This window comes from Oncorhynchus nerka, linkage group LG10 (assembly GCF_034236695.1).
Source record: "Oncorhynchus nerka isolate Pitt River linkage group LG10, Oner_Uvic_2.0, whole genome shotgun sequence".
Classification (NCBI taxonomy): domain Eukaryota; kingdom Metazoa; phylum Chordata; class Actinopteri; order Salmoniformes; family Salmonidae; genus Oncorhynchus; species Oncorhynchus nerka.
This window is the reverse complement of record NC_088405.1, coordinates 94215495-94240100: the sequence shown is the minus strand read 5'-3', so window position 1 is coordinate 94240100 and position 24606 is coordinate 94215495. Positions and strand designations below refer to the sequence as shown.

The 24606-nt window shown below is 45.4% G+C and overlaps 1 protein-coding gene across 1 annotated transcript in view; it reads left to right on the top strand.

Moving 5' to 3' along the window:
• Positions 1-22407, top strand: part of LOC115127781 (scavenger receptor cysteine-rich domain-containing group B protein) — a 37442-nt gene extending 15035 nt beyond the window's left edge. The window contains exons 4-12 of the mRNA XM_065023956.1: positions 1481-1531; positions 8714-9082; positions 10756-10824; positions 16761-17075; positions 17817-17894; positions 18855-18932; positions 19395-19709; positions 21581-21649; positions 21874-22407. Of these exons, the coding sequence (XP_064880028.1) occupies positions 1481-1531; positions 8714-9082; positions 10756-10824; positions 16761-17075; positions 17817-17894; positions 18855-18932; positions 19395-19709; positions 21581-21649; positions 21874-22190 (1661 nt within the window). The 3' untranslated portion in view covers positions 22191-22407. The remainder of the gene's footprint in view (positions 1-1480; positions 1532-8713; positions 9083-10755; positions 10825-16760; positions 17076-17816; positions 17895-18854; positions 18933-19394; positions 19710-21580; positions 21650-21873) is intronic.
• The last annotated feature ends 2199 nt before the right edge of the window (positions 22408-24606 follow it).

Below are 24606 nucleotides of genomic sequence, written 5' to 3'. Positions count from 1 at the left end.
CAAGTACAGTACTATGGAGGGCCAAGTACAGTACTATGGAGGGCCAAGTACAGTACTATGGAGGGCCAAGTACAGTTCTATGGGGGGCCAAGTACAGTACTATGGAGGGCCAAGTACAGTACTATGGGGGGCCAAGTACAGTACTATGGAGGGCCAAGTACAGTTCTATGGAGGGTCAAGTACAGTACTATGGATGGCCAAGTACAGTTCTATGGATGGCCAAGTACAGTTCTATGGAGGGCCAAGTACAGTACTATGGAGGGCCAAGTACAGTACTATGGAGGGCCAAGTACAGTTCTATGGAGGGCCAAGTACAGTACTATGGATAGCCAAGTACAGTTCTATGGAGGGCCAAGTACAGTACTACGGAGGGCCAAGTACAGTTCTACGGAGGGCCAAGTATAGTTCTACGGAGGGCCAAGTACAGTTCTACGGAGGGCCAAGTACAGTACTATGGAGGGCCAAGTACAGTTCTACGGAGGGCCAAGTACAGTTCTACGGAGGGCCAAGTACAGTTCTACGGAGGGCCAAGTACAGTACTATGGAGGGCCAAGTACAGTTCTATGGAGGGCCAAGTACAGTACTATGGAGGGCCAAGTACAGTACTATGGAGGGCCAAGTACAGTTCTATGGAGGGCCAAGTACAGTTCTATGGAGGGCCAAGTACAGTTCTATGGAGGGCCAAGTACAGTTCTATGGAGGGCCAAGTACAGTTCTATGGAGGGCCAAGTACAGTTCTATGGAGGGCCAAGTACAGTTCTATGGAGGGCCAAGTACAGTTCTATGGAGGGCCAAGTACAGTTCTATGGAGGGCCAAGTACAGTTCTATGGAGGGCCAAGTACAGTTCTATGGAGGGCCAAGTACAGTTCTATGGAGGGCCAAGTACAGTACTATGGAGGGCCAAGTACAGTACTACGGAGGGCCAAGTACAGTTCTACGGAGGGCCAAGTACAGTTCTACGGAGGGCCAAGTACAGTTCTACGGAGGGCCAAGTACAGTTCTACGGAGGGCCAAGTACAGTACTACGGAGGGCCAAGTACAGTACTGTGGAGGGCCAAGTACAGTACTGTGGAGGGCCAAGTACAGTACTGTGGAGGGCCAAGTACAGTACTGTGGAGGGCCAAGTACAGTACTGTGGAGGGCCAAGTACAGTACTGTGGAGGGCCAAGTACAGTTCTATGGTGGGCCAAGTACAGTACTATGGAGGGCCAAGTACAGTTCTATGGAGGGCCAAGTACAGTACTATGGAGGGCCAAGTACAGTTCTATGGAGGGCCAAGTACAGTACTATGGAGGGCCAAGTACAGTTCTATGGAGGGCCAAGTACAGTTCTATGGAGGGCCAAGTACAGTTCTATGGAGGGCCAAGTACAGTTCTATGGAGGGCCAAGAACCTCCTTTCAACAAATCAGTTGACCAGTGTCTCTCTCTCTCTCTCTCTCTCTCTTTTTTTTTCCTCCCTCCCTGCCTTTTTTTCCCAGCCAATGGGACCACGACGACGACGACCTCCATGAAGACAACACAGTCCCAAGGTAGGCAATGTGCTGCTGGGCTCCCGACCAACTCTCACCACATCCACCCAACCTTCTGTCTGCTACACCCATGTTCAACAAATACATGTTCACATCCAACGCATGAATGACAAATTATCTAACTCGTAGAGAGCGTGAGAGAGAGAGAGAAAGAGAGAGGGAGAGAGGAGAGGGAAAATGAGACAGGGAGAGAGAGATCAGCACCCTAGGCACACTACAACAAGGTCACTTTCTTTTACTCTCAATTTACCCAATCCACCTCAATTACACTCTTGTTCTCCCTCTCTCTCTCTCTCTCTCTCTCTCTCTCTCTCTCCCTCTCCCTCTCCCTCTCCCTCTCTCTCTCTCCCTCTCCCTCTCCCTCTCTCCGTTATTAACTATCATTATATGAGAGTTCTATTTTCAGACAGTAACACACACAGTATAATGTCCAACAGACACTGGGCCTGTTATGTGCTTTGCCCAGACTGACATTTTGTTCCATGTTACATTTACATTTAAGTCATTTAGCAGACGCTCTTATCCAGAGCGACTTACAAATTGGTGCGTTCACCTTATGACATCCAGTGGAACAGCCACTTTACAATAGTGCATCTAAATCTTTTAAGGGGGGTGAGAAGGATTACTTTATCCTATCCTAGGTATTCCTTAAAGAGGTGGGGTTTCAGGTGTCTCCGGAAGGTGGTGATTGACTCCGCTGTCCTGGCGTCGTGAGGGAATTTGTTCCACCATTGGGGGGCCAGAGCAGCGAACAGTTTTGACTGGGCTGAGCGGGAACTGTACTTCCTCAGTGGTAGGGAGGCGAGCAGGCCAGAGGTGGATGAACGCAGTGCCCTTGTTTGGGTGTAGGGCCTGATCAGAGCCTGGAGGTACTGAGGTGCCGTTCCCCTCACAGCTCCGTAGGCAAGAACCATGGTCTTGTAGCGGATGCGAGCTTCAACTGGAAGCCAGTGGAGAGAGCGGAGGAGCGGGGTGACGTGAGAGAACTTGGGAAGGTTGAACACCAGACGGGCTGCGGCGTTCTGGATGAGTTGTAGGGGTTTAATGGCACAGGCAGGGAGCCCAGCCAACAGCGAGTTGCAGTAATCCAGACGGGAGATGACATTATTACAATGACTGTTGCTGGTTTGAGGATGAAAGTGAAGCCAAAATAATTTCAAAGAACATTTCATACTACAGACTGCTGGCATTGAAAAGACTGGTTTGATCACACTTACATTCCTGTCGAGAACAGATGTCACGGTTGATCACCTGTATCTTGCCTTGCCTATAACCTGTTTACCTTAAGATTGTTTCAGAAAATAAATTGTTGGACTGTGGAATGCTGTCCAGATCCTAACGAATAGAAAAAAATATATTTTGCATTGTGGAGCTCCTTCACAATATATGAAGGTTCATTTAAACCAGTGTTGGGGTTCCCGTTTCGTCAGATGAGTCATTCATGACTGAAACATTGGTTTAAGTGAACCGTGTTAAGAAAGGTGGAGCATGTAGTTGTCTGTTTGATCAAAACTGAAACTTCCTTACCCGTTTCTGGTAAGAGTTGTTTGCCAGGAACTACACAGCACATAATGACAGGGTGAGAACTTGTCTAAGCATCTAAAGCATATCAAATCTTGGCGGTAGCACTACACCCTGTGCTGAGAAGGAATGCACGTTGTTCCACTGAGATACGCAGTGCATGCATTGGCAGCAACAACAAAAAGTAACAACCCACTTCAAGGGGAATTTCGACAAAATAATGATATTCTCTAAACAAATTTGACTATCTTACTTAACTTAACCATGTTGTGTGGCACATGTATTACACAGAATGAAAGCATACCGTTTCTAGCCAGCAGTCAACGGCCAGTAAAATGATATGGATTGAATTGGTTTGGTGGAGTATTTTCTTCACTTGCAGTGAAAAATAAGAAGATCTCGATACAGCCTCCCGACAGGATAACATGACATCATCACACCCTGGGTTCATGACGTCATCACACACTGGGTTCATGACGTCAGCATCAGAGTGAGAGGGAAGACAGTGGTGCTGTTTGATGACGTCATCACACACTGGGTTCATGACGTCAGCATCAGAGTGAGAGGGAAGACAGTGGTGCTGTTTGATGACGTCATCACACACTGGGTTCATGACGTCAGCATCAGAGTGAGAGGGAAGACAGTGGTGCTGTTTGATGACGTCATCACACACTGGGTTCATGACGTCATCACACCCTGGGTTCATGACGTCATCACACCCTGGGTTCATGACGTCATAACACACTGGGTTCATGACGTCATCACACACTGGGTTCATGACGTCAGCATCAGAGTGAGAGGGAAGACAGTGGTGCTGTTTGATGACGTCATCACACACTGGGTTCATGACGTCATCACACACTGGGTTCATGACGTCATCACACACTGGGTTCATGACGTCATCACACACTGGGTTCATGACGTCATCACACACTGGGTTCATGACGTCAGCATCAGAGTGAGAGGGAAGACAGTGGTGCTGTTTGATGACATCAGCATCAGAGTGAGAGGGAAGACAGTGGTGCTGTTTGATGACATCAGCATCAGAGTGAGAGGGAAGACAGTGGTGCTGTTTGATGACGTCAGCATCAGAGTGAGAGGGAAGACAGTGGTGCTGTTTGATGACGTCAGCATCAGAGTGAGAGGGAAGACAGTGGTGCTGTTTGATGACATCATCACACACTGGGTTCATGACGTCAGCATCAGAGTGAGAGGGAAGACAGTGGTGCTGTTTGATGACGTCAGCATCAGAGTGAGAGGGAAGACAGTGGTGCTGTTTGATGACATCATCACACACTGGGTTCATGACGTCAGCATCAGAGTGAGAGGGAAGACAGTGGTGCTGTTTGATGACGTCAGCATCAGAGTGAGAGGGAAGACAGTGGTGCTGTTTGATGACATCATCACACACTGGGTTCATGACGTCAGCATCAGAGTGAGAGGGAAGACAGTGGTGCTGTTTGATGACGTCATCACACACTGGGTTCATGACGTCAGCATCAGAGTGAGAGGGAAGACAGTGGTGCTGTTTGATGACGTCATCACACACTGGGTTCATGACCTCAACATCAGAGTGAGAGGGAAGACAGTGGTGCTGTTTGATGACGTCATCACACCCTGGGTTCATGACCTCAACATCAGAGTGAGAGGGAAGACAGTGGTGCTGTTTGATGACGTCATCACACACTGGGTTCATGACCTCAACATCAGAGTGAGAGGGAAGACAGTGGTGCTGTTTGATGACGTCATCACACACTGGGTTCATGACGTCAGCATCAGAGTGAGAGGGAAGACAGTGGTGCTGTTTGATGACGTCATCACACCCTGGGTTCATGACGTCAGCATCAGAGTGAGAGGGAAGACAGTGGTGCTGTTTGATGACATCATCACACACTGGGTTCATGACGTCAGCATCAGAGTGAGAGGGAAGACAGTGGTGCTGTTTGATGACGTCATCACACACTGGGTTCATGACGTCAGCATCAGAGTGAGAGGGAAGACAGTGGTGCTGTTTGATGACATCAGCATCAGAGTGAGAGGGAAGACAGTGGTGCTGTTTGATGACATCAGCATCAGAGTGAAAGGGAAGACAGTGGTGCTGATTGATGACATCAGCATTAGAGTGAGAGGGAAGACAGTGGTGCTGATTGATGACATCAGCATCAGAGTGAGAGGGAAGACAGTGGTGCTGTTTGATGACATCATCACACACTGGGTTCATGAAATCAGCATCAGAGTGAGAGGGAAGACAGTGGTGCTGTTTGATGACATCAGCATCAGAGTGAAAGGGAAGACAGTGGTGCTGTTTGATGACATCATCACACACTGGGTTCATGAAATCAGCATCAGAGTGAGAGGGAAGACAGTGGTGCTGTTTGATGACATCAGCATCAGAGTGAAAGGGAAGACAGTGGTGCTGATGGATGACATCAGCATTAGAGTGAGAGGGAAGACGGTGGTGCTGATTGATGACATCAGCATCAGAGTGAGAGGGAAGACAGTGGTGCTGATTGATGATGACATCAGCATCAGAGTGAGAGGGAAGACAGTGGTGCTGATTGATGACATCAGCATCAGAGTGAAAGGGAAGACAGTGGTGCTGATTGATGACATCAGCATCAGAGTGAGAGGGAAGACTGCTGCTGATTGATGACATCAGCATCAGAGTGAGATGGAAGACAGTGGTGCTGATTGATGATGACATCAGCATCAGAGTGAGAGGGAAGACAGTGGTGCTGATTGATGACATCAGCATCAGAGTGAGAGGGAAGACAGTGGTGCTGATTGATGATGACATCAGCATCAGAGTGAAAGGGAAGACAGTGGTGCTGATTGATGACATCAGCATCAGAGTGAGAGGGAAGACAGTGGTGCTGATTGATGACATCAGCATCAGAGTGAGAGGGAAGACAGTGGTGCTGATTGATGATGACATCAGCATCAGAGTGAGAGGGAAGACAGTGGTGCTGATTGATGACATCAGCATCAGAGTGAAAGGGAAGACAGTGGTGCTGATTGATGACATCAGCATCAGAGTGAGAGGGAAGACTGCTGCTGATTGATGACATCAGCATCAGAGTGAGAGGGAAGACAGTGGTGCTGATTGATGATGACATCAGCATCAGAGTGAGAGGGAAGACAGTGGTGCTGATTGATGACATCAGCATCAGAGTGAGAGGGAAGACAGTGGTGCTGATTGATGATGACATCAGCATCAGAGTGAAAGGGAAGACAGTGGTGCTGATTGATGACATCAGCATCAGAGTGAGAGGGAAGACAGTGGTGCTGATTGATGACATTAGCATCAGAGTGAAAGGGAAGACAGTGGTGCTGATTGATGATGACATCAGCATCAGAGTGAGAGGGAAGACAGTGGTGCTGATTGATGACATTAGCATCAGAGTGAGAGGGAAGACAGTGGTGCTGATTGATGACATTAGCATCAGAGTGAGAGGGAAGACAGTGGTGCTGATTGATGACATTAGCATCAGAGTGAGAGGGAAGACAGTGGTGCTGATTGATGACATCAGCATCAGAATGAGAGGGAAGACAGTGGTGCTGATTGAAGACATCAGCATCAGAGTGAGAGGGAAGACAGTGGTGCTGATTGATGATGACATCAGCATCAGAGTGAGAGGAAAGACAGTGGTGCTGATTGATGACATCAGCATCAGAGTGAGAGGGAAGACAGTGGTGCTGATTAATGATGACATCAGCATCAGAGTGTGAGGGAAGACAGTGGTGCTGATTGATGATGACATCAGCATCAGAGTGAGAGGGAAGACAGTGGTGCTGATTGATGACATCAGCATCAGAGTGAGAGGGAAGACAGTGGTGCTGATTGATGACATCAGCATCAGAGTGAGAGGGAAGACAGTGGTGCTGATTGATGACATTAGCATCAGAGTGAGAGGGAAGACAGTGGTGCTGATTGATGACATCAGCATCAGAGTGAGAGGGAAGACAGTGGTGCTGATTGATGACATTAGCATCAGAGTGAGAGGGAAGACAGTGGTGCTGATTGATGACATCAGCATCAGAGTGAGAGGGAAGACAGTGGTGCTGATTAATGATGACATCAGCATCAGAGTGAGAGGAAAGACGGTGGTGCTGATTGATGACATCAGCATCAGAGTGAAAGGGAAGACAGTGGTGCTGATTGATGATGACATCAGCATCAGAGTGAGAGGGAAGACAGTGGTGCTGATTGATGACATCAGCATCAGAGTGAGAGGGAAGACAGTGGTGCTGATTGATGACATCAGCATTAGAGTGAGAGGGAAGACAGTGGTGCTGATTGATGACATCAGCATCAGAGTGAGAGGGAAGAAAGTGGTGCTGATTGATGACATCAGCATTAGAGTGAGAGGAAAGACAGTGGTGCTGATTGATGACGACATCAGCATCAGAGTGAGAGGGAAGACAGTGGTGCTGATTAATGATGACATCAGCATCAGAGTGAGAGGAAAGACGGTGGTGCTGATTGATGACATCAGCATCAGAGTGAGAGGGAAGACAGTGGTGCTGATTGATGACATCAGCATCAGAGTGAGAGGGAAGAAAGTGGTGCTGATTGATGACATCAGCATTAGAGTGAGAGGGAAGACAGTGGTGCTGATTGATGACATCAGCATCAGAGTGAGAGGGAAGACAGTGGTGCTGATTGATGATGACATCAGCATCAGAGTGAGAGGAAAGACAGTGGTGCTGATTGATGACATCAGCATCAGAGTGAGAGGGAAGACAGTGGTGCTGATTGATAATGACATGAGCATCAGAGTGAGAGGGAAGACAGTGGTGCTGATTGATAATGACATCAGCATCAGAGTGAAAGGGAAGACAGTGGTGCTGATTGATGACATCAGCATCAGAGTGAGAGGGAAGACAGTGGTGCTGATTGATGACATCAGCATCAGAGTGAGAGGGAAGACAGTGGTGCTGATTGATGACATCAGCATCAGAGTGAGAGGGAAGACAGTGGTGCTGATTGATAACATCAGCATCAGAGTGAGAGGGAAGACAGTGGTGCTGATTGATGACATCAGCATCAGAGTGAGAGGGAAGACAGTGGTGCTGATTGATAACATCAGCATCAGAGTGAGAGGGAAGACAGTGGTGCTGATTGATGACATCAGCATCAGAGTGAGAGGGAAGACAGTGGTGCTGATTGAATATGACATCAGCATCAGAGTGAAAGGGAAGACAGTGGTGCTGATTGATAATGACATCAGCATCAGAGTGAAAGGGAAGACTGCTGCTGATTGATGACATCAGCATCAGAGTGAGAGGGAAGACAGTGGTGCTGATTGATAATGCCTCTGACCATGTTGCATTTGTCTCATTGTTGCATGTGTCTCATTTGTCTCTCCTCTGCAGTGGGTCTAGTGATATCATATTGTGTCTCCTCTGCAGTGGGTTTGATGATATCATATTGTGTCTCCTCTGCAGTGGGTCTGATGATATCATATTGTGTCTCCTCAGCAGTGGGTCTAGTGATATCATATTGTGTCTCCTCTGCAGTGGGTTTGATGATATCATATTGTGTCTCCTCTGCAGTGGGTCTAGTGATATCATATTGTGTCTCCTCTGCAGTGGGTTTGATGATATCATATTGTGTCTCCTCTGCAGTGGGTCTAGTGATATATTGTCTCATCTCTCCAGTGCGTCTGGTGAACGGGCGTGTCTCCTCTCCAGTGCGTCTGGTGAACGGGCGTGTCTCCTCTCCAGTGCGTCTGGTGAACGGGCGTGACCGGTGTGAGGGCCGTGTGGAAGTGTGGCACAACGGAACGTGGGGTACGGTGTGTGATGACGACTGGGACATGGTAGATGCCAATGTGGTGTGTCGGCAGCTGGTCTGTGGTGTGGCTGTGGCGGTGGGTAGCATCTCAGAGTACGGCCAGGGCTTGGGGCCCATCATGCTGGACAACGTAGACTGTAAAGGAGGGGAGACCGACCTGGGACAGTGTGGCAGTCTGGGCTGGAGAATCCATAACTGTTACCACTACGAGGATGTATCGGTCACATGCAAAGGTAAGGTTCATTGAGGTATATTTATCCTACTCCAGTCCAGGGTTATGCAGCTCTTACAGGCCGACCAGACTGCACACGCGTGTCTGGATGCACCATCTCACACATGTTGATTTTATTCCCCCACACCAGACGCGATCACGACACGCAGGTTGACAGTATCAAAACTAACTCTGAACCAATTCTATTAATTTGGGGACAGGTCGATAAGCAAACATTTATGGCAATTTAGCTAGCTAGCTTGCTGTTGCTAGCCACTTTGTCCTGGGATATTAACATTGGGTTGCTATTTTACCTGAAATGCACAAGGTCCTCTACTCTGACAATTAATCCACACAGGTTAAAAGGTCAACCGAATACGTTTGTAGTAAACTCTCCTCCTTCAGTGTATTACTCTTCTAATGATGTTTTGTGTAGGAAAGGGGCCTTACAATTTTCTAAAGATTTCATGTGATGTCAATGCATGACATCACATGACTTATTAGTGAGTCAATGTATGACATCACATGACTTATTAGTGAGTCAATGCATGACATCACATGACTTATTAGTGAGTCAATGCATGACATCACACAACTTATTAGTGAGTCAATGCATGACATCACACGACTTATTAGTGAGTCAATGCATGACATCACATGACTTATTAGTGAGTCAATGCATGACATCACATAACTTATTAGTGAGTCAATGCATGACATCACATGACTTATTAGTGAGTCAATGCATGACATCACATGACTTATTAGTGAGTCAATGCATGACATCACATAACTTATTAGTGAGTCAATGCATGACATCACATAACTTATTAGTGAGTCAATGCATGACATCACATGACTTATTAGTGAGTCAATGCATGACATCACATGACTTATTAGTGAGTCAATGCATGACATCACATAACTTATTAGTGAGTCAATGCATGACATCACATGACTTATTAGTGAGTCAATGCATGACATCACATGACTTATTAGTGAGTCAATGCATGACATCACATAACTTATTAGTGAGTCAATGCATGACATCACATAACTTATTAGTGAGTCAATGCATGACATCACATGACTTATTAGTGAGTCAATGCATGACATCACATGACTTATTAGTGAGTCAATGCATGACATCACATAACTTATTAGTGAGTCAATGCATGACATCACATGACTTATTAGTGAGTCAATGCATGACATCACATGACTTATTAGTGAGTCAATGCATGACATCACATAACTTATTAGTGAGTCAATGCATGACATCACATAACTTATTAGTGAGTCAATGCATGACATCACATGACTTATTAGTGAGTCAATGCATGACATCACATGACTTATTAGTGAGTCAATGCATGACATCACATGACTTATTAGTGAGTCAATGCATGACATCACATAACTTATTAGTGAGTCAATGCATGACATCACATAACTTATTAGTGAGTCAATGCATGACATCACATGACTTATTAGTGAGTCAATGCATGACATCACATAACTTATTAGTGAGTCAATGCATGACATCACATGACTTATTAGTGAGTCAATGCATGACATCACATGACTTATTAGTGAGTCAATGCATGACATCACATGACTTATTAGTGAGTCAATGCATGACTCACTAATAAATATAATGTATTATTGTATTACCTCCGTCTCATCTCTCCTTAGTTCCATCAGTGGTGGCGTCACGGAGCCTCGGTGTGGCCACCACTTCATCTCGGAGAAACTCAGGTTTAAGTAAGTGATCCCGTTAATTTCTCTTCTCTCTAATATCAGTAAAATGATGTAAGTAAAATAGTTTTAAAAAGGGTTTGTTTAATTCACTGTATAAACTGCTTTAAGGGAAAGGGTGAAGTCCGTTTGCCTTCAGTCAGAACCAGGTTTGAAGAACTGTCGAACTTCAAAGTTCATGGAGGACAACGCGCTCACAAGAGCCCAATAAATCTAGCCCGAAATCCAAACTAAATAGTCTGCGATTACACAGGCAACACATTTCTGATCTTTTGACCAATCAGATCAGTGCTTTTGCAAGTAATTGGGCAAAAAAAATCAGAATTTGGCTGCCTGTGTAAATGAACAGAGTGATATTCAATTAAGGATTTTAACTTTTTTTTAGTTAACCTTTATTTATCGAGGTAGTGAGATAAAAATAAGTTATCAATAGAGACCTGGAACGAAACTAAGACAGCAGCATGGGAGAGCAATGTTACGGGCAAATCTCAGACATAACAACTCACAGACACAACTCACAGACACAACTCACAGACACAACTCACAGACACAACAACTCACAGACACAACAACTCACAGACACAACAACTCACAGACACAACAACTCACAGACACAACAACTCACACACAACACACAGACACAACAACTCACAGACACAACAACTCACAGACACAACAACTCACAGACACAACAACTCACAGACATAACTCACAGACATAACTCACAGACATAACTCTGTGAGTTGTGTACAGTGCTGTACAGAAACCTAGCCTTAAGCCCCAAACAATGCAGGTGTAGAAGCACGGTGGCTAAGAAAAACTCCCTAGAAAGGCCGGAAACTAGGAAGAAACCTAGAGAGGAACCAGGCTATGAGGGGTGGACCGTCATCTTCTGGCTGTGCCGGGTGGAGATTATAACAGAACATGGCCAAGATGTTCAAATGTTCATAAATGACCAGCAGGGTCAGATAATAACAATCACAGTGGTTGTAGAGGGTGCAACAGGTCAGCACCTCAGGAGTAAATGTCAGTTGGCCTTTCATAGCCGATCATTCAGAGTTAGAGACAGCAGGTGCGGTAGAGAGAGAGTTGAAAACAGCAGGTCCGGGACAAGGCAGCATGTCCGGCGAACAGGCCATGGCTCCACAGCCGCAGGCAGAACAGCAGAAACCGGAGCAGCAGCACGACCAGGTGGACTGGAGACACAAGGAGTCATCAGGCCAGGTAATCCTGACCCATGGTCCTAGGGTTCAGGTCCTCCAAGAGAAGAGAGAGAGAGAGAGAAAGGGAGTGAAGGAGAAAGAAAGAGAGAAAAAGAGAAAGCGAGAGAGAGAATTAGAGGGGAATACTTAAATTCACACAGGACACCAGATAAGACAGGAGAAATACTCCAGATATAACAGACTGACCCTAGCCCCCTGACACATAAACTACTGCAGTTAAATACTGGAGGCTGAGACAGGAGGGGTCGGGAGACACATAGACACACCATAAAGACATTATAGATGTGTTATAGACATGAAGCCAGGCTTTGAGTGAGATGTCGACACCTGCTCGTCTAACATCTCATTCCAAAATCATGGCCAGTAATATGGAGTTGGGCCTTTGCTTCTGTAGCAGCCACCACTCTTCTGGGAAGGGTTTCCACTAGATGCTGGAACATTGTTGCTGTAACAGCCTCCACTCTTCTGGGAAGGGTTTCCACTAGATGCTGGAACATTGTTGCTGTAACAGCCTCCACTCTTCTGGGAAGGGTTTTCACTAGATGTTGGAACATTGTTGCGGGGACCTGCTTCTATTCTGCAACAAGAGCATTAGTGAGGTCGGGCACTGATATTGGGCGATTACTCCCAAAGGTGTTCAATGGGGTTGAGGTCAGGGCTCTGTGCAGTCTAGTCAAGTTCTTCCACGCCAATCTCGATAATTCATTTCTGTATGGACCTCACTTTGTGCACGGGTGCACGCGTTTCCACTGCTCCAGAGTCCAATGGCAGCAAGCTTTACACCACTCCATCCAATGCTTGGCATTGGGCATGGTAATCTTAAACTTGTGTACAGCTGCTCGGCCATGTAAACCCATTTCGTGAAGCCCCCTGACTAACAGTTATTGTGCTGACGTTGCTTCCAGAGGCAGTTTGGAACTCTGTAGTGAGTGTTGCAACTGAGGACAGATGATTTTTACACGCTACGTGCTTCAGAACTCAGCGGTCCCGTTCTGTGAGCTTGCGTGGCCTACCACTTCGAGCCTGGGCCGTTGTTGCTCCTAGACGTTTCCACTTAACAATAACAACACTTACAGTTGACCAGGGCAGCTCTAGCAGGGCAGAGATTTGACGAACTGACTTGTTGGAAAGGCATCCTATGACGGTGCCATGTTGAAAGTTGCTGAGCTCTTCGTTATGGGCCAATCTGCTGCCAATGTTTGCCTTTGGAGTTTTTTTGTGTTATTACATAAAACCAAATAACTTTTAGATATCAGAACGGTGCATTGCGACCAGGAATACAACTTTCCCCAATTGGATCCTTTGTTCGTACCCCCCAGGGCAATTAAGCTAATCCCAGAGGTTGCTCCATGAAGTTGCCGGTGGAGAAGAGTTATTCTGGTCCATGCACACCATCCACCGCTAATGTTCAGCCTCTGGATAATAAAGTAGACGAGCTCAGGGCGTGGATCTCCTTCCAGAGAGACATCAGGGATTGTAACATACAGAAACATGGCTCTCTCTGTGTATACTGTCCCCGTCCATACAACCAGCTGGGTTCTCAGTACATCGCGCAGACAGGAATAAAGAACTCTTCGGGAAGAAGAAACGAGGGTGTGTATGTTGCATGATGAACTACTCATGGTGTGATTGTGATAACGCACAGAAACTCAAGTCATTTTGTTCAGCCGACCTAAAAGACCTCACAATCAAATGCCGACCGTATTACCTCCCAAGATAATTATCTTTGGTTATGGTCACAGCCATGAATATCCCCCTCAAGCCGATACCATCCACAAAGACCTACACTGGACTTTATGCAAACTGGAAACCACATATCCTGAGACCGGAATTTATTGTAGCTCGGGATTTTAACAATGCAATTTGAGGAAAATGCTACCGAAGTTCTACCAACACAATGACTGTAGTACTCGCACTGGGAAAACATTGGACCAATGCTACTCAACTTTTCAAAATGTCTACAAGGCCCACCTCCACCCTTCCTTCATAAAATCTGATCACAACTCCATATAGGCAGGAACTCAAACAGGACGTAAATGTGCTCAGGTCTATTCAACGCTGATCTGACCAATCGGAATCCACGCATCAAGATTATTTTGCTCACATGGACTGGAATATGTTCCAGGTAGCCTCTGGGAATAACATAGAGGAATACACGGATACGACACGGTGACTGAGTTCATCAGGAAGTGTATAGGAGATGTTGTACCTACTGTGACTATTAAATCCTACCCAAACCAGAAACCGTGGATAGATGTCAGGATTCGCGCAAAACTGAAAGCTCAAACCACTGCATTTAACTACGGCAAGGTGACTGGGAATATGGTTGAATACACACAGTGTAGTTATTCCCTCCGAAAGGCAATCAAACAGCCAAACCGTCAGTATAGAGACAAAGTGGAGTAGCAATTCAATGACTCAGACACAAGATGTATGTGGCAGGGTCTACAGACAATCACGGACGACAAAGGAAAAACAACCACATTGCGGACACTGACGTCTTGCTTCCGGACAAGCTAAACACCTTCTTCACCAGCTTTGAGGATAACACAGTGCCACCGACGCGGCCTGCTACCGAGGACTGTGGGCTCTCCTTCTCCATGGCCAACGTGAGTAAGACATTTATGAGTGGTTACCCTCGCAAGGCTGCCGGCCCAGACGGAATCCCTAGCCGTGTCCTAGAGCATGCGCAGACCAGCTGGCTGGAGTGTTTACGGACATATTCAATCTCTCCCTACCCCAGTCTGTTGTTCCCACATGCTTCAAGAGGGCCACCATTGTTCCTGTTCCCAAGAAAGCTAAGGTAACTTCCGTAATTAAGCAAAGGTAACTGAACTAAATGACTATCACCCTGTAGCACTCCTGTCATCATGAAGTGCTTTGAGAGGTTAGTTAAGGATCATATCACCTCCACCTTACCTGGCACCCTAGACCCACTTTAATTTGCTTACCGCCTCAATAGCTCCACAGACGATGCAGTCGCCATCGCACTGCACACTGCTTTATCCATGGCACTGCACATTACCCTATCCCATCTGGACAAGAGGAAAACCTATGTAAGAATGCTGTTCCTTGACTCTCGCTCAGTATTCAACCCCATCGTACCGTCTAAGCTCATCATTAAGCTTGGGACCCTGGGTCTGAACCCCGCCCTGTGAAACTGGGTCCTGGACTTCCTGACGGACCGCCCACAGGTGGTGAAGGTAGGAAACAACACCTCCACTACGCTGATCCGCAACACAGGGGTCCCACAAGGGTGCATGCTCAGCCTCCTCCTGTACTCCCTGTTCACCCATGGCTGCGTGGCCACGTACGCCTCCAACTCAATCATCAATTTTTCAGACGACACGAGTAGGAGGCCTGATTACCAACAACGACGAGACGGCCTACAGGGAGGAGGTGAGGGCCCTGGGAGAGGGGTGCCAGGAAAATAACCTCTCACTCAACGTTAACAAAACAAAGGAGCTGATCGTGGACTTCAGGAAATAGCAGAGGGACCACCCCCCTAGCCACATCACCTGGACAGCAGGGGAGAAGGTGGAAAGATTCAAGTTCCCCGGCGTACATTTACATTACATTTAAGTCATTTAGCAGACGCTCTTATCCAGAGCGACTTACACATCACTGACGATCTGAAATGGTTCACCCACACAGACAGTGAGGTGAGGAAGGCGCAACAGTGCTTCTTCAACCTTAGGAGGCTGAAGAAACTTGTCTTGGCCCCTAAAAACCTCACAAACTTTTACAGATACACAATTGAGAGCATCCTGTCGGGCTTTATCACCACCTGGTATGGCAACTATACCGTCCACAACGTCAAGGCTCTCCTGAGGGTGGTGCGGTCTGCGCAACGCATCACCAGGGGCAAACTACCTGCCCTCCAGGAAAGCTACAGCACCTGATGTCACAGGAAGCCCAAAAAGATCATCAAGGACATCAACCACCCAAGCCACTGCCTGTTCACCCCGCTATCATCCAGAAGGCGAGGTCAGTACAGGTGCATCAAAGCTGGGACCGAGAGACTGAAAAACAGCTTCTATCTCAAGGCCATTAGACTGTTAAACAGCCATTACTAGCCAGCTTCCACCCGGTTACGCAACCCTGCACCTTAGAGGCTGCTGCCCTATATACATAGGCTTGGAATAAATGACCACTTTAATGGAACACTAGTCACTTTAATAATGTTTGAATAATGCTTACATACTGCTTTACTCATCTCATATGTATATACTGTATTCTATTCTACTGTATTTTAGTCAATGCCACGCCGACATTGCTCGATCTAATACATTTACATTTACATTTAAGTCATTTAGCAGACGCTCTTATCCAGAGCGACTTACAAATAATATTCATATACGTATTAATTCTATTCTTTTAGATGTGTGTATTGTTGTGAACTGTTAGATACTACTGCACTGTTGGAGTTCAGAACATAAGCATTTCGCTACACCCACAATAGCATCTACTAAATATGTGTATGTGACAATTCAAATTTGATTTGATTTTTGAAAATCACTGAGCTCTTCAGTACGAGCCATTCTACTGCCACTGTTTGTCTATGGAGATTGCATGACTGTGTGCTCGACTGTATACACCTGTCAGCAACGGGTGTGGCTGAAATAGCCGAATCCAACTAATTTGAAGGGATGTCCACATACTTTTGCATATATGGTTTACATGGAATGCCGATGATTCCCTCCCTCCCCTATATTTTAGGAGATGGTAGGATCCGCTTAGTTGGTGGACTGGACTACTGCCAGGGACGAGTGGAGGTCTTCTACCAGGGCAGCTGGGGGACGGTGTGTGATGACGACTGGGGTAGGAGAGACGCAGGGGTGGTGTGTCAGCAGATTGGCTGTGGCCACGCCGTTTCCTCCACCACCAATGCCTACTTTGGTTACGGCACAGGACTGATTCTACTGGACAATGTCAACTGTAATGGTTACGAGAATCAGCTAAGTAAATGCTACAGCCTGGGATGGGGGATACACAACTGTGGACATCATGAGGATGCTGGAGTTATCTGTTCAGGTGAGAAGCTGTTTCTGTCTCTCTCTGTCTTTCTCTCTCTGTCTCTCTCGGTCTTTCTCTCTCTCCCTGTCTCTCTCGGTCTTTCTCTCTCTCCCTGTATCTCTCTGTCTCTCTCTGTCTTTCTCTCTCCCTGTCTCTTTCGGTCTTTCTCTCTCTCCCTGTCTCTCTCTGTCTTTCTCTCTCCCTGTATCTCTCTGTCTCTCTCTCTCTCTCTCTCTCTCTCTCCCTGTATCTCTCTGTCTCTCTCTGTCTCTCTCTCTCTCCCTGTATCTCTCTCGGTCTCTCTCTCTTTTAATTCAATTCAACAACAACAAAAAATGTCTCCCTTGCCCTTTGTCTCTCTCTGTCTCTCTGTCTCTCTGTCTTTCTCTCTCTCTCTCTGTCTCTCTGTCTTTCTCTCTCTCTCTGTCTCTGTCTTTCTCTCTCGCTCGGCCTCTCTGTCTTTCTCTCTCTCTCTGTCTCTCTCGGTCTTTCTCTCTCTCCCTGTATCTCTCTCAGTCTCTCTCTGTCTTTCTCTCTCTCTCTCTGTCTCTCTCTCTCTGTCTCTCTCTCTCTCTGTCTCTCTCTCTTTTAATTCAATTCAACAACAACAAAACAAAAAATGTCTCCCTCGCCCTTTGTCTCTCTGTCTTTCTCTCTCTCTCCCTGTATCTCTCTCTCACTTTCTCTCTCTCTCGCTGTAATTCATGTTGCCAATGTCTTTAATACTATGTCTGCTATTCATGTCTGTTCTCTGTGTAGGTTCAGGCTCCACCACAGTTTCTACCAAGAACACAATGCCCATGGGAAGGGGATTCTTCCAGACTGCCAGCATTACAGGCAATTATTTAGCTTAAGTATTATAATGTAATAATAGTGTGGTCCCCGTCAGACCACACTGCTGCACCTGCACCTCTATCTATCCTATGACCAATAGAGGGTGCTGTTTCCTCTCTAAGTTTCTCTTTAACTCTGGGACAGCGGTCACCCCATAGAGATCCTATTAAAATTACTAGAGGGGCTACAGTATTTTCTAAACCCTCAAAGTTCCAGAACATGGTGAAAATGGCAGCCATTTTGGTCAGTCTAATTGGAATGAATGCAGTAGAGGCATAAGTGATGCATTTCCTGATTTGACTAATGCAGGAAAATAAAAGTAAGGCATGTGATGTGTATCAGAAATGGTGTAACAGAATTATAGTCAACCTAAAATATTGTCATATTATAAACACAGCTTATACGGGTTTTGTGCCAATTTTCTGTATAAATAACCTTTAAAATATATCTAAAAAAGACCATATATATATATATATATATATATATATATTTATTTTTTAATGTTTGTTTCCAAGCTGTGATATTATATGATACAATCTCAGTACTTGCGTTTACAACTTGTCTAAGCTGTGGAATGACTGTATTGTTTGAATGGAATGTTGGGTAGTTAATTTGATCAGTTCATAGAACCATTCCTCTAAAACTGGCTGGCTAGCTAGCTAACAAACACGCAGCGCAGACACATTCTTCAAATGAATTGTTTTACACAATATTTTATCACAGCCCTGGCAAACTAAGGTTGACCAATTCCCTGACCAAAATGGCTGACCTTTTCTACTATCATAAGAAGGTTAATGTCCATTCTGGTATTCTAAATTCTAGTATTGTAATTCCTAATTCGACCCCCCCCCCCCCTCTCCTCACAGAGGATGGGAAACCGTCTGCCGCCTACTGTAGGCATCAGCTTGCCGGTGTAGACCGACTCATTATTCTGATTCTAATGCATCGTTTGTCTTATTCTAGTGACCGACCGAACAGAACCAGTCAAGACCACTACTACAACTACCGTGACAAAGACAACGGTTGCTATGACAACCAAAGGTAGTGGTAATGCTGCAGCCCCCCATGTGACAAATGAATGGGAATTATCTCCAGCTAATGTACTCTAAACAGATATATCTGTTGTTATAATACTTGTTTATTATTTAAGCTTTATGGCACGAGGGGGTGTGGTATATGGCCAATATACCACTGCTAATGGCTGTTCTTAGGCACGACGCATCGCGGAGTGCCTGGACACACCCCTTAGCCGTGGTATATTGGCCATATACCACAAACCCCCGAGGTGCCTTATTGCTATTATAAACTAGTTACCAATGTCATTAGAGCAGTCTGATATACCACGGCTGTAAGCCAATCAGCATTCAGGGCTCTAACCACCCAGTTTATAATCACAAATATTCCATTTATAGACTAAAGCCATTGTGCAACAAGGAAACCATAGTAACACCTTTTACTAATACACCATGAAGAATGTGCCTCTCTGTGTGTCTCCTCCTCCAGAGCGTCCCGTCATCCGCGTGGTGAACGGTAATAGCAGCTGCGAGGGTCGCGTGGAGGTGTTCCATGGTAACCTCTGGGGCACGGTGTGTGACGACGACTGGCAGCTGCCCAACGCCCAGGTGGTGTGCAGGCAGCTGGGTTGTGGTCCCGCTATCGCCGCCAAGATCCTGGCCTTCTTCGGCTACGGCTCGGGTCCCATCTTGCTGGACAACGTGGACTGTACGGGCAGTGAAATGAAACTGGAGAATTGTTTCAACCTGGGCTGGGGACAGCACAACTGTGGACACCATGAAGACGCTGGAGTTATCTGTGCACGTAAGACTGACTGGGACTATGGCAATATAACTTATTTGTCCGATGAGAATCAGATATGGTCCTTTTGATCTGCAGCAGGGAGGACTGCCACAGTAGACTGAGTAATGTTGTCCACCAGCCATCTGGGTTCACAGCTCCTCAGAATGGGGTTTTAAATTCTATTGAATGGAAGCCTATGACCGCTGGTTGTGATTGGCTGATCTCGATTCATCACCATCTAGCATAACCCTTGACCTCTCCCCCCTCTACATTGTAGACTTCAAAGTGCGACCAGCACAAGAGTGTTAAAGTTTGGAAAAGAATCTCACAGTACATTTCTTAGAAATAGTTTTCACGTCACGTTCGTTAGAGCGATGAGACCAGGGCGCAGCGTGATGTAAATACATCTTCTATTTTAATGAAACGAAGAAACAAACTTACAAAAACAACAAAACGAACGTGACGCTATATAGAATAAGTGCAGACACAGGCAACTAATACAATCACCCACAAATTACCCAAGGAATATGGCTGCCTAAATATGCTTCCCAATCAGAGACAACGATAAACAGCTGCCTCTAATTGAGAACCAATTTAAGGCAACCATAGACATACAAAACACCTAGAATAGTGAACAACCCCATAAATATTCAAAAACCCTAGACAGGACAAAAACACAACGGACCACCCCTTGTCACACCCTGACCTGACCAAAATAATAAAGAAAACAAAGATAACGAAGGTCAGGGCGTGACAATTCACATAAACTGTAAATACCCCGAACTCAATTGGCCGTGGCAAAAACAATACCAGCCGACATGATACAACATTTATTTTTAATTGCCGCATTTCTCCATTCATCAAAGTCCCATCTAATACAACCGTAGCAGGCTTGCTGCCTCTCCAGCCTCGATTTAGAGCCACGGTGGCTGGAATTTGCTCTGAATTTGTATTAATTAGCGTGTCACTCAGTAATTACACACCCTCTAATTTCCAAACAGTCCCACACTGTTACCAGGCGGCAGCAAGTCAAGAGATTAGACTCCGATCTAGGTACATAGTGAAGTAAACACACGTTGGTTTTTACTGTACTTGTGAGGACCAACAATTGATTTCCATTCGAAGCCTATCTTCCCTAACCCCTATTTATTTATTTTTTACCTTTATTTAACTAGGCAAGTCAGTTAAGAACAAATTCTTATTTTCAATGACATCCTAACTGCCTTGTTCAGGGGCAGAACAACAGATTTGTACCTTGTCAGCTCAGGGATTCGAACTTGCAACCTTTCGGTTACTAGTCCAACGCTCTAACCACTAGGCTACCCTTCCGCCTCTACGCTCTAACCACTAGGCTACCCTGCCGCCCCTACGCTCTAACCACTAGGCTACCCTGCCGCCCCTACACTCTAACCACTAGGCTACCCTACCGCCTCTACACTCTAACCACTAGGCTACCCTACCACCTCTACACTCTAACCACTAGGCTACCCTACCGCCTCTACACTCTAACCACTAGTCTACCCTACCCTTAAAATTGACGTTCTCCTTGTGAGGGAATATGTCCTCAGTATAGAAAAGAATAATAAAAATAGAGAAAGACATCCTTCCTGTGACTAAGGTCTTCTTCATGTCAGAGTTATCGGAGCAGACCAGGTGAACCTTAGTGAACCTCTGATGATAAAGGGGATCACAAAGTTGACTTCCAGAGCCCTTGTCTTCTAATCTAACTGAATAACTGATCAATGGAATAACTTACTACAACGTTTTGAGGGCTCTGGTATAGATTGCTCTGATTGGACCGTATCAACAGTTGTTCTCAAGTAGATGACCACTCCCCAGGGAAACACACACAACAGATACAAACCTCATACGATCTCCCTCTTCTTCTCTAGCCTTTCAGCCTGTTCGAGCTGGAAGAGACTTCGCCGTGACAGAAACAACAACTAGACCACCAAGTGACGGTTAGTCTTCTACCTGTTCAGGTTTAGCTACATGTTCCTGGTTCAAGTTAAGGTGAAAGGTCAACACACATTCACAGCATCATTTTTCAGAGGCCAATCTTCCATAACGCATCGTATTTCATTTGCATCTCAGGACTAGCCATGGTGTGTGGTACGTGTCTATAGTGTTAAATGTTAATTTACTACAGAATATGTGACTGTTTCTACCCTCTCTTTCCCTCTAGGCATGGTGAGGTTGGCAGGCGGGCAGCACCACTGCGAGGGTCGGGTGGAGATGTTCTTGGGGGCGAAATGGGGTACGGTATGCGACGACGCCTGGGACATGCCAGATGCCCAGGTGGTGTGTCGCCAGCTGGGCTGCGGAGAGGCTGCTGCGGCTCGCGGGGAGGCCTACTTCGGGCCCGGTAACGGCACCATCCTCCTGGACAATCTGAAGTGCAGTGGCTCCGAGACCTCGCTCCAGCAGTGCTCACACATACCCTGGGATGTACACAACTGTGACCATTCTGAAGACGCTGGCGTCACGTGCTCACTGTCGTGATTCGAGTAGCGGTGGGCATAACCCGGGACTTGTAAACATGATGTAAATAACAGCGACGCCAAATGGAAGGAAGACAACAACAAAAGAAAAAAATTAAATAACAAAAATAACAAAAATTAACATATTATTAAATATTATGATTATATATTCCTATTAAGCACCTTATAAATAAAAAAGATTATATATAAAACGCTGTACACATTTTTTGATATATGATAAACAGAAGAAAACCAAGGCTTTTAACCAACTCTCTCTGTCTGTCTCTGTCTCTGTCTCTCTCTCATCAAGGTGCTCAAAAATGTAGCTCACAGGCCAGCAACCTGGTAGTAGGTGAATTCTTTGATGGTTAAGTAAGGTACATAGGCGATGCTGGTGTGAGATCAAACATTATTCAATGTCTAGATGATAGAGACCCCACCACCAACCTTCTGCTCACTAGCACACAGACATACTGCACTACAGAAACAGACATACTGCACTACAACAACAGAAACAGACATACTGTACTACACTAAACAGACATACTGCACTACAGAAACAGACATACTGCATACTGTGCACTACACTAACAACAACTACAACAGAAACAGACATACTGTACTACACTACAACAACAGAAACAGACATACTGCACTACAACAACAGAAACAGACATACTACACTACAACAACAGAAACAGACATACTACACTACAACAACAGAAACAGACATACTGCACTACAACAGAAACAGACATACTGCACTACAACAGAAACAGACATACTGCACTACAGAAACAGACATACTGCACTACAGAAACAGACATACTGCACTACAACAACAGAAACAGACATACTGCACTACAGAAACAGACATACTGCACTACAACAACAGAAACAGACATACTGCACTACAACAACAGAAACAGACATACTACACTACAACAACAGAAACAGACATACTACACTACAACAACAGAAACAGACATACTGCACTACAACAGAAACAGACATACTGCACTACAACAGAAACAGACATACTGCACTACAACAGAAACAGACATACTACACTATAACAACAGAAACAGACATACTGCACTACATAAACAGACATACTGCACTACAACAACAGAAACAGACATACTGCACTACAACAACAGAAACAGACATACTGCACTACAGAAACAGACATACTGCACTACAGAAACAGACATACTGCACTACAGAAACAGACATAATGCACTACAGAAACAGACATACTGCACTACAACAACAGAAACAGACATACTGCACTACAACAACAGAAACAGACACACTGCACTACAGAAACAGACATACTGCACTACAGAAACAGACATACTGCACTACAACAACAGAAACAGACATACTACACTACAAAAACCGAAACAGACATACTGCACTACAACAGAAACAGACATACTGCACTACACTACAACAACAGAAACAGACATACTGTACTATAACAGAAACAGACATACTGCACTACAACAGAAACAGACATACTGCACTACACTACAACAACAGAAACAGACATACTGTACTACACTACAACAACCGAAACAGACATACTGCACTACAACAGAAACAGACATACTGCACTACAACAACAGAAACAGACATACTGTACTACAACAACAGAAACAGACATACTGCACTACACTACAACAACAGAAACAGACATACTGGACTACAGAAACAGACATACTGCACTACAACAACAAAACAGACATACTGCACTACAACAGAAACAGACATACTGTACTACAACAACAAAACAGACATACTGCACTACACTACAACAGAAACAGACATACTGCACTACAACAACAGAAACAGACATACTGTACTACACTACAACAACAGAAACAGACATACTGCACTACAACAACAGAAACAGACATACTGTACTACAACAACAGAAACAGACATACTGCACTACACTACAACAACAGAAACAGACATACTGGACTACAGAAACAGACATACTGCACTACAACAACAGAAACAGACATACTGCACTACAACAGAAACAGACATACTGTACTACAACAACAAAAACAGACATACTGCACTACACTACCACAGAAACAGACATACTGCACTACAACAACAGAAACAGACATACTGTACTACACTACAACAACAGAAACAGACATACTACACTACAACAACAGAAACAGACATACTGCACTACAACAACAGAAACAGACATACTGCACTCGAACAACAGAAATAGACATACTGCACTACAACAACAGAAACAGACATACTGCACTACAACAACAGAAACAGACATACTGTACTACAACAACAGAAACAGACATACTGTACTACAACAGAAACAGACATACTGCACTACAACAACAGAAACAGACATACTGCACTACACTACAGAAACAGACATACTACACTACAAC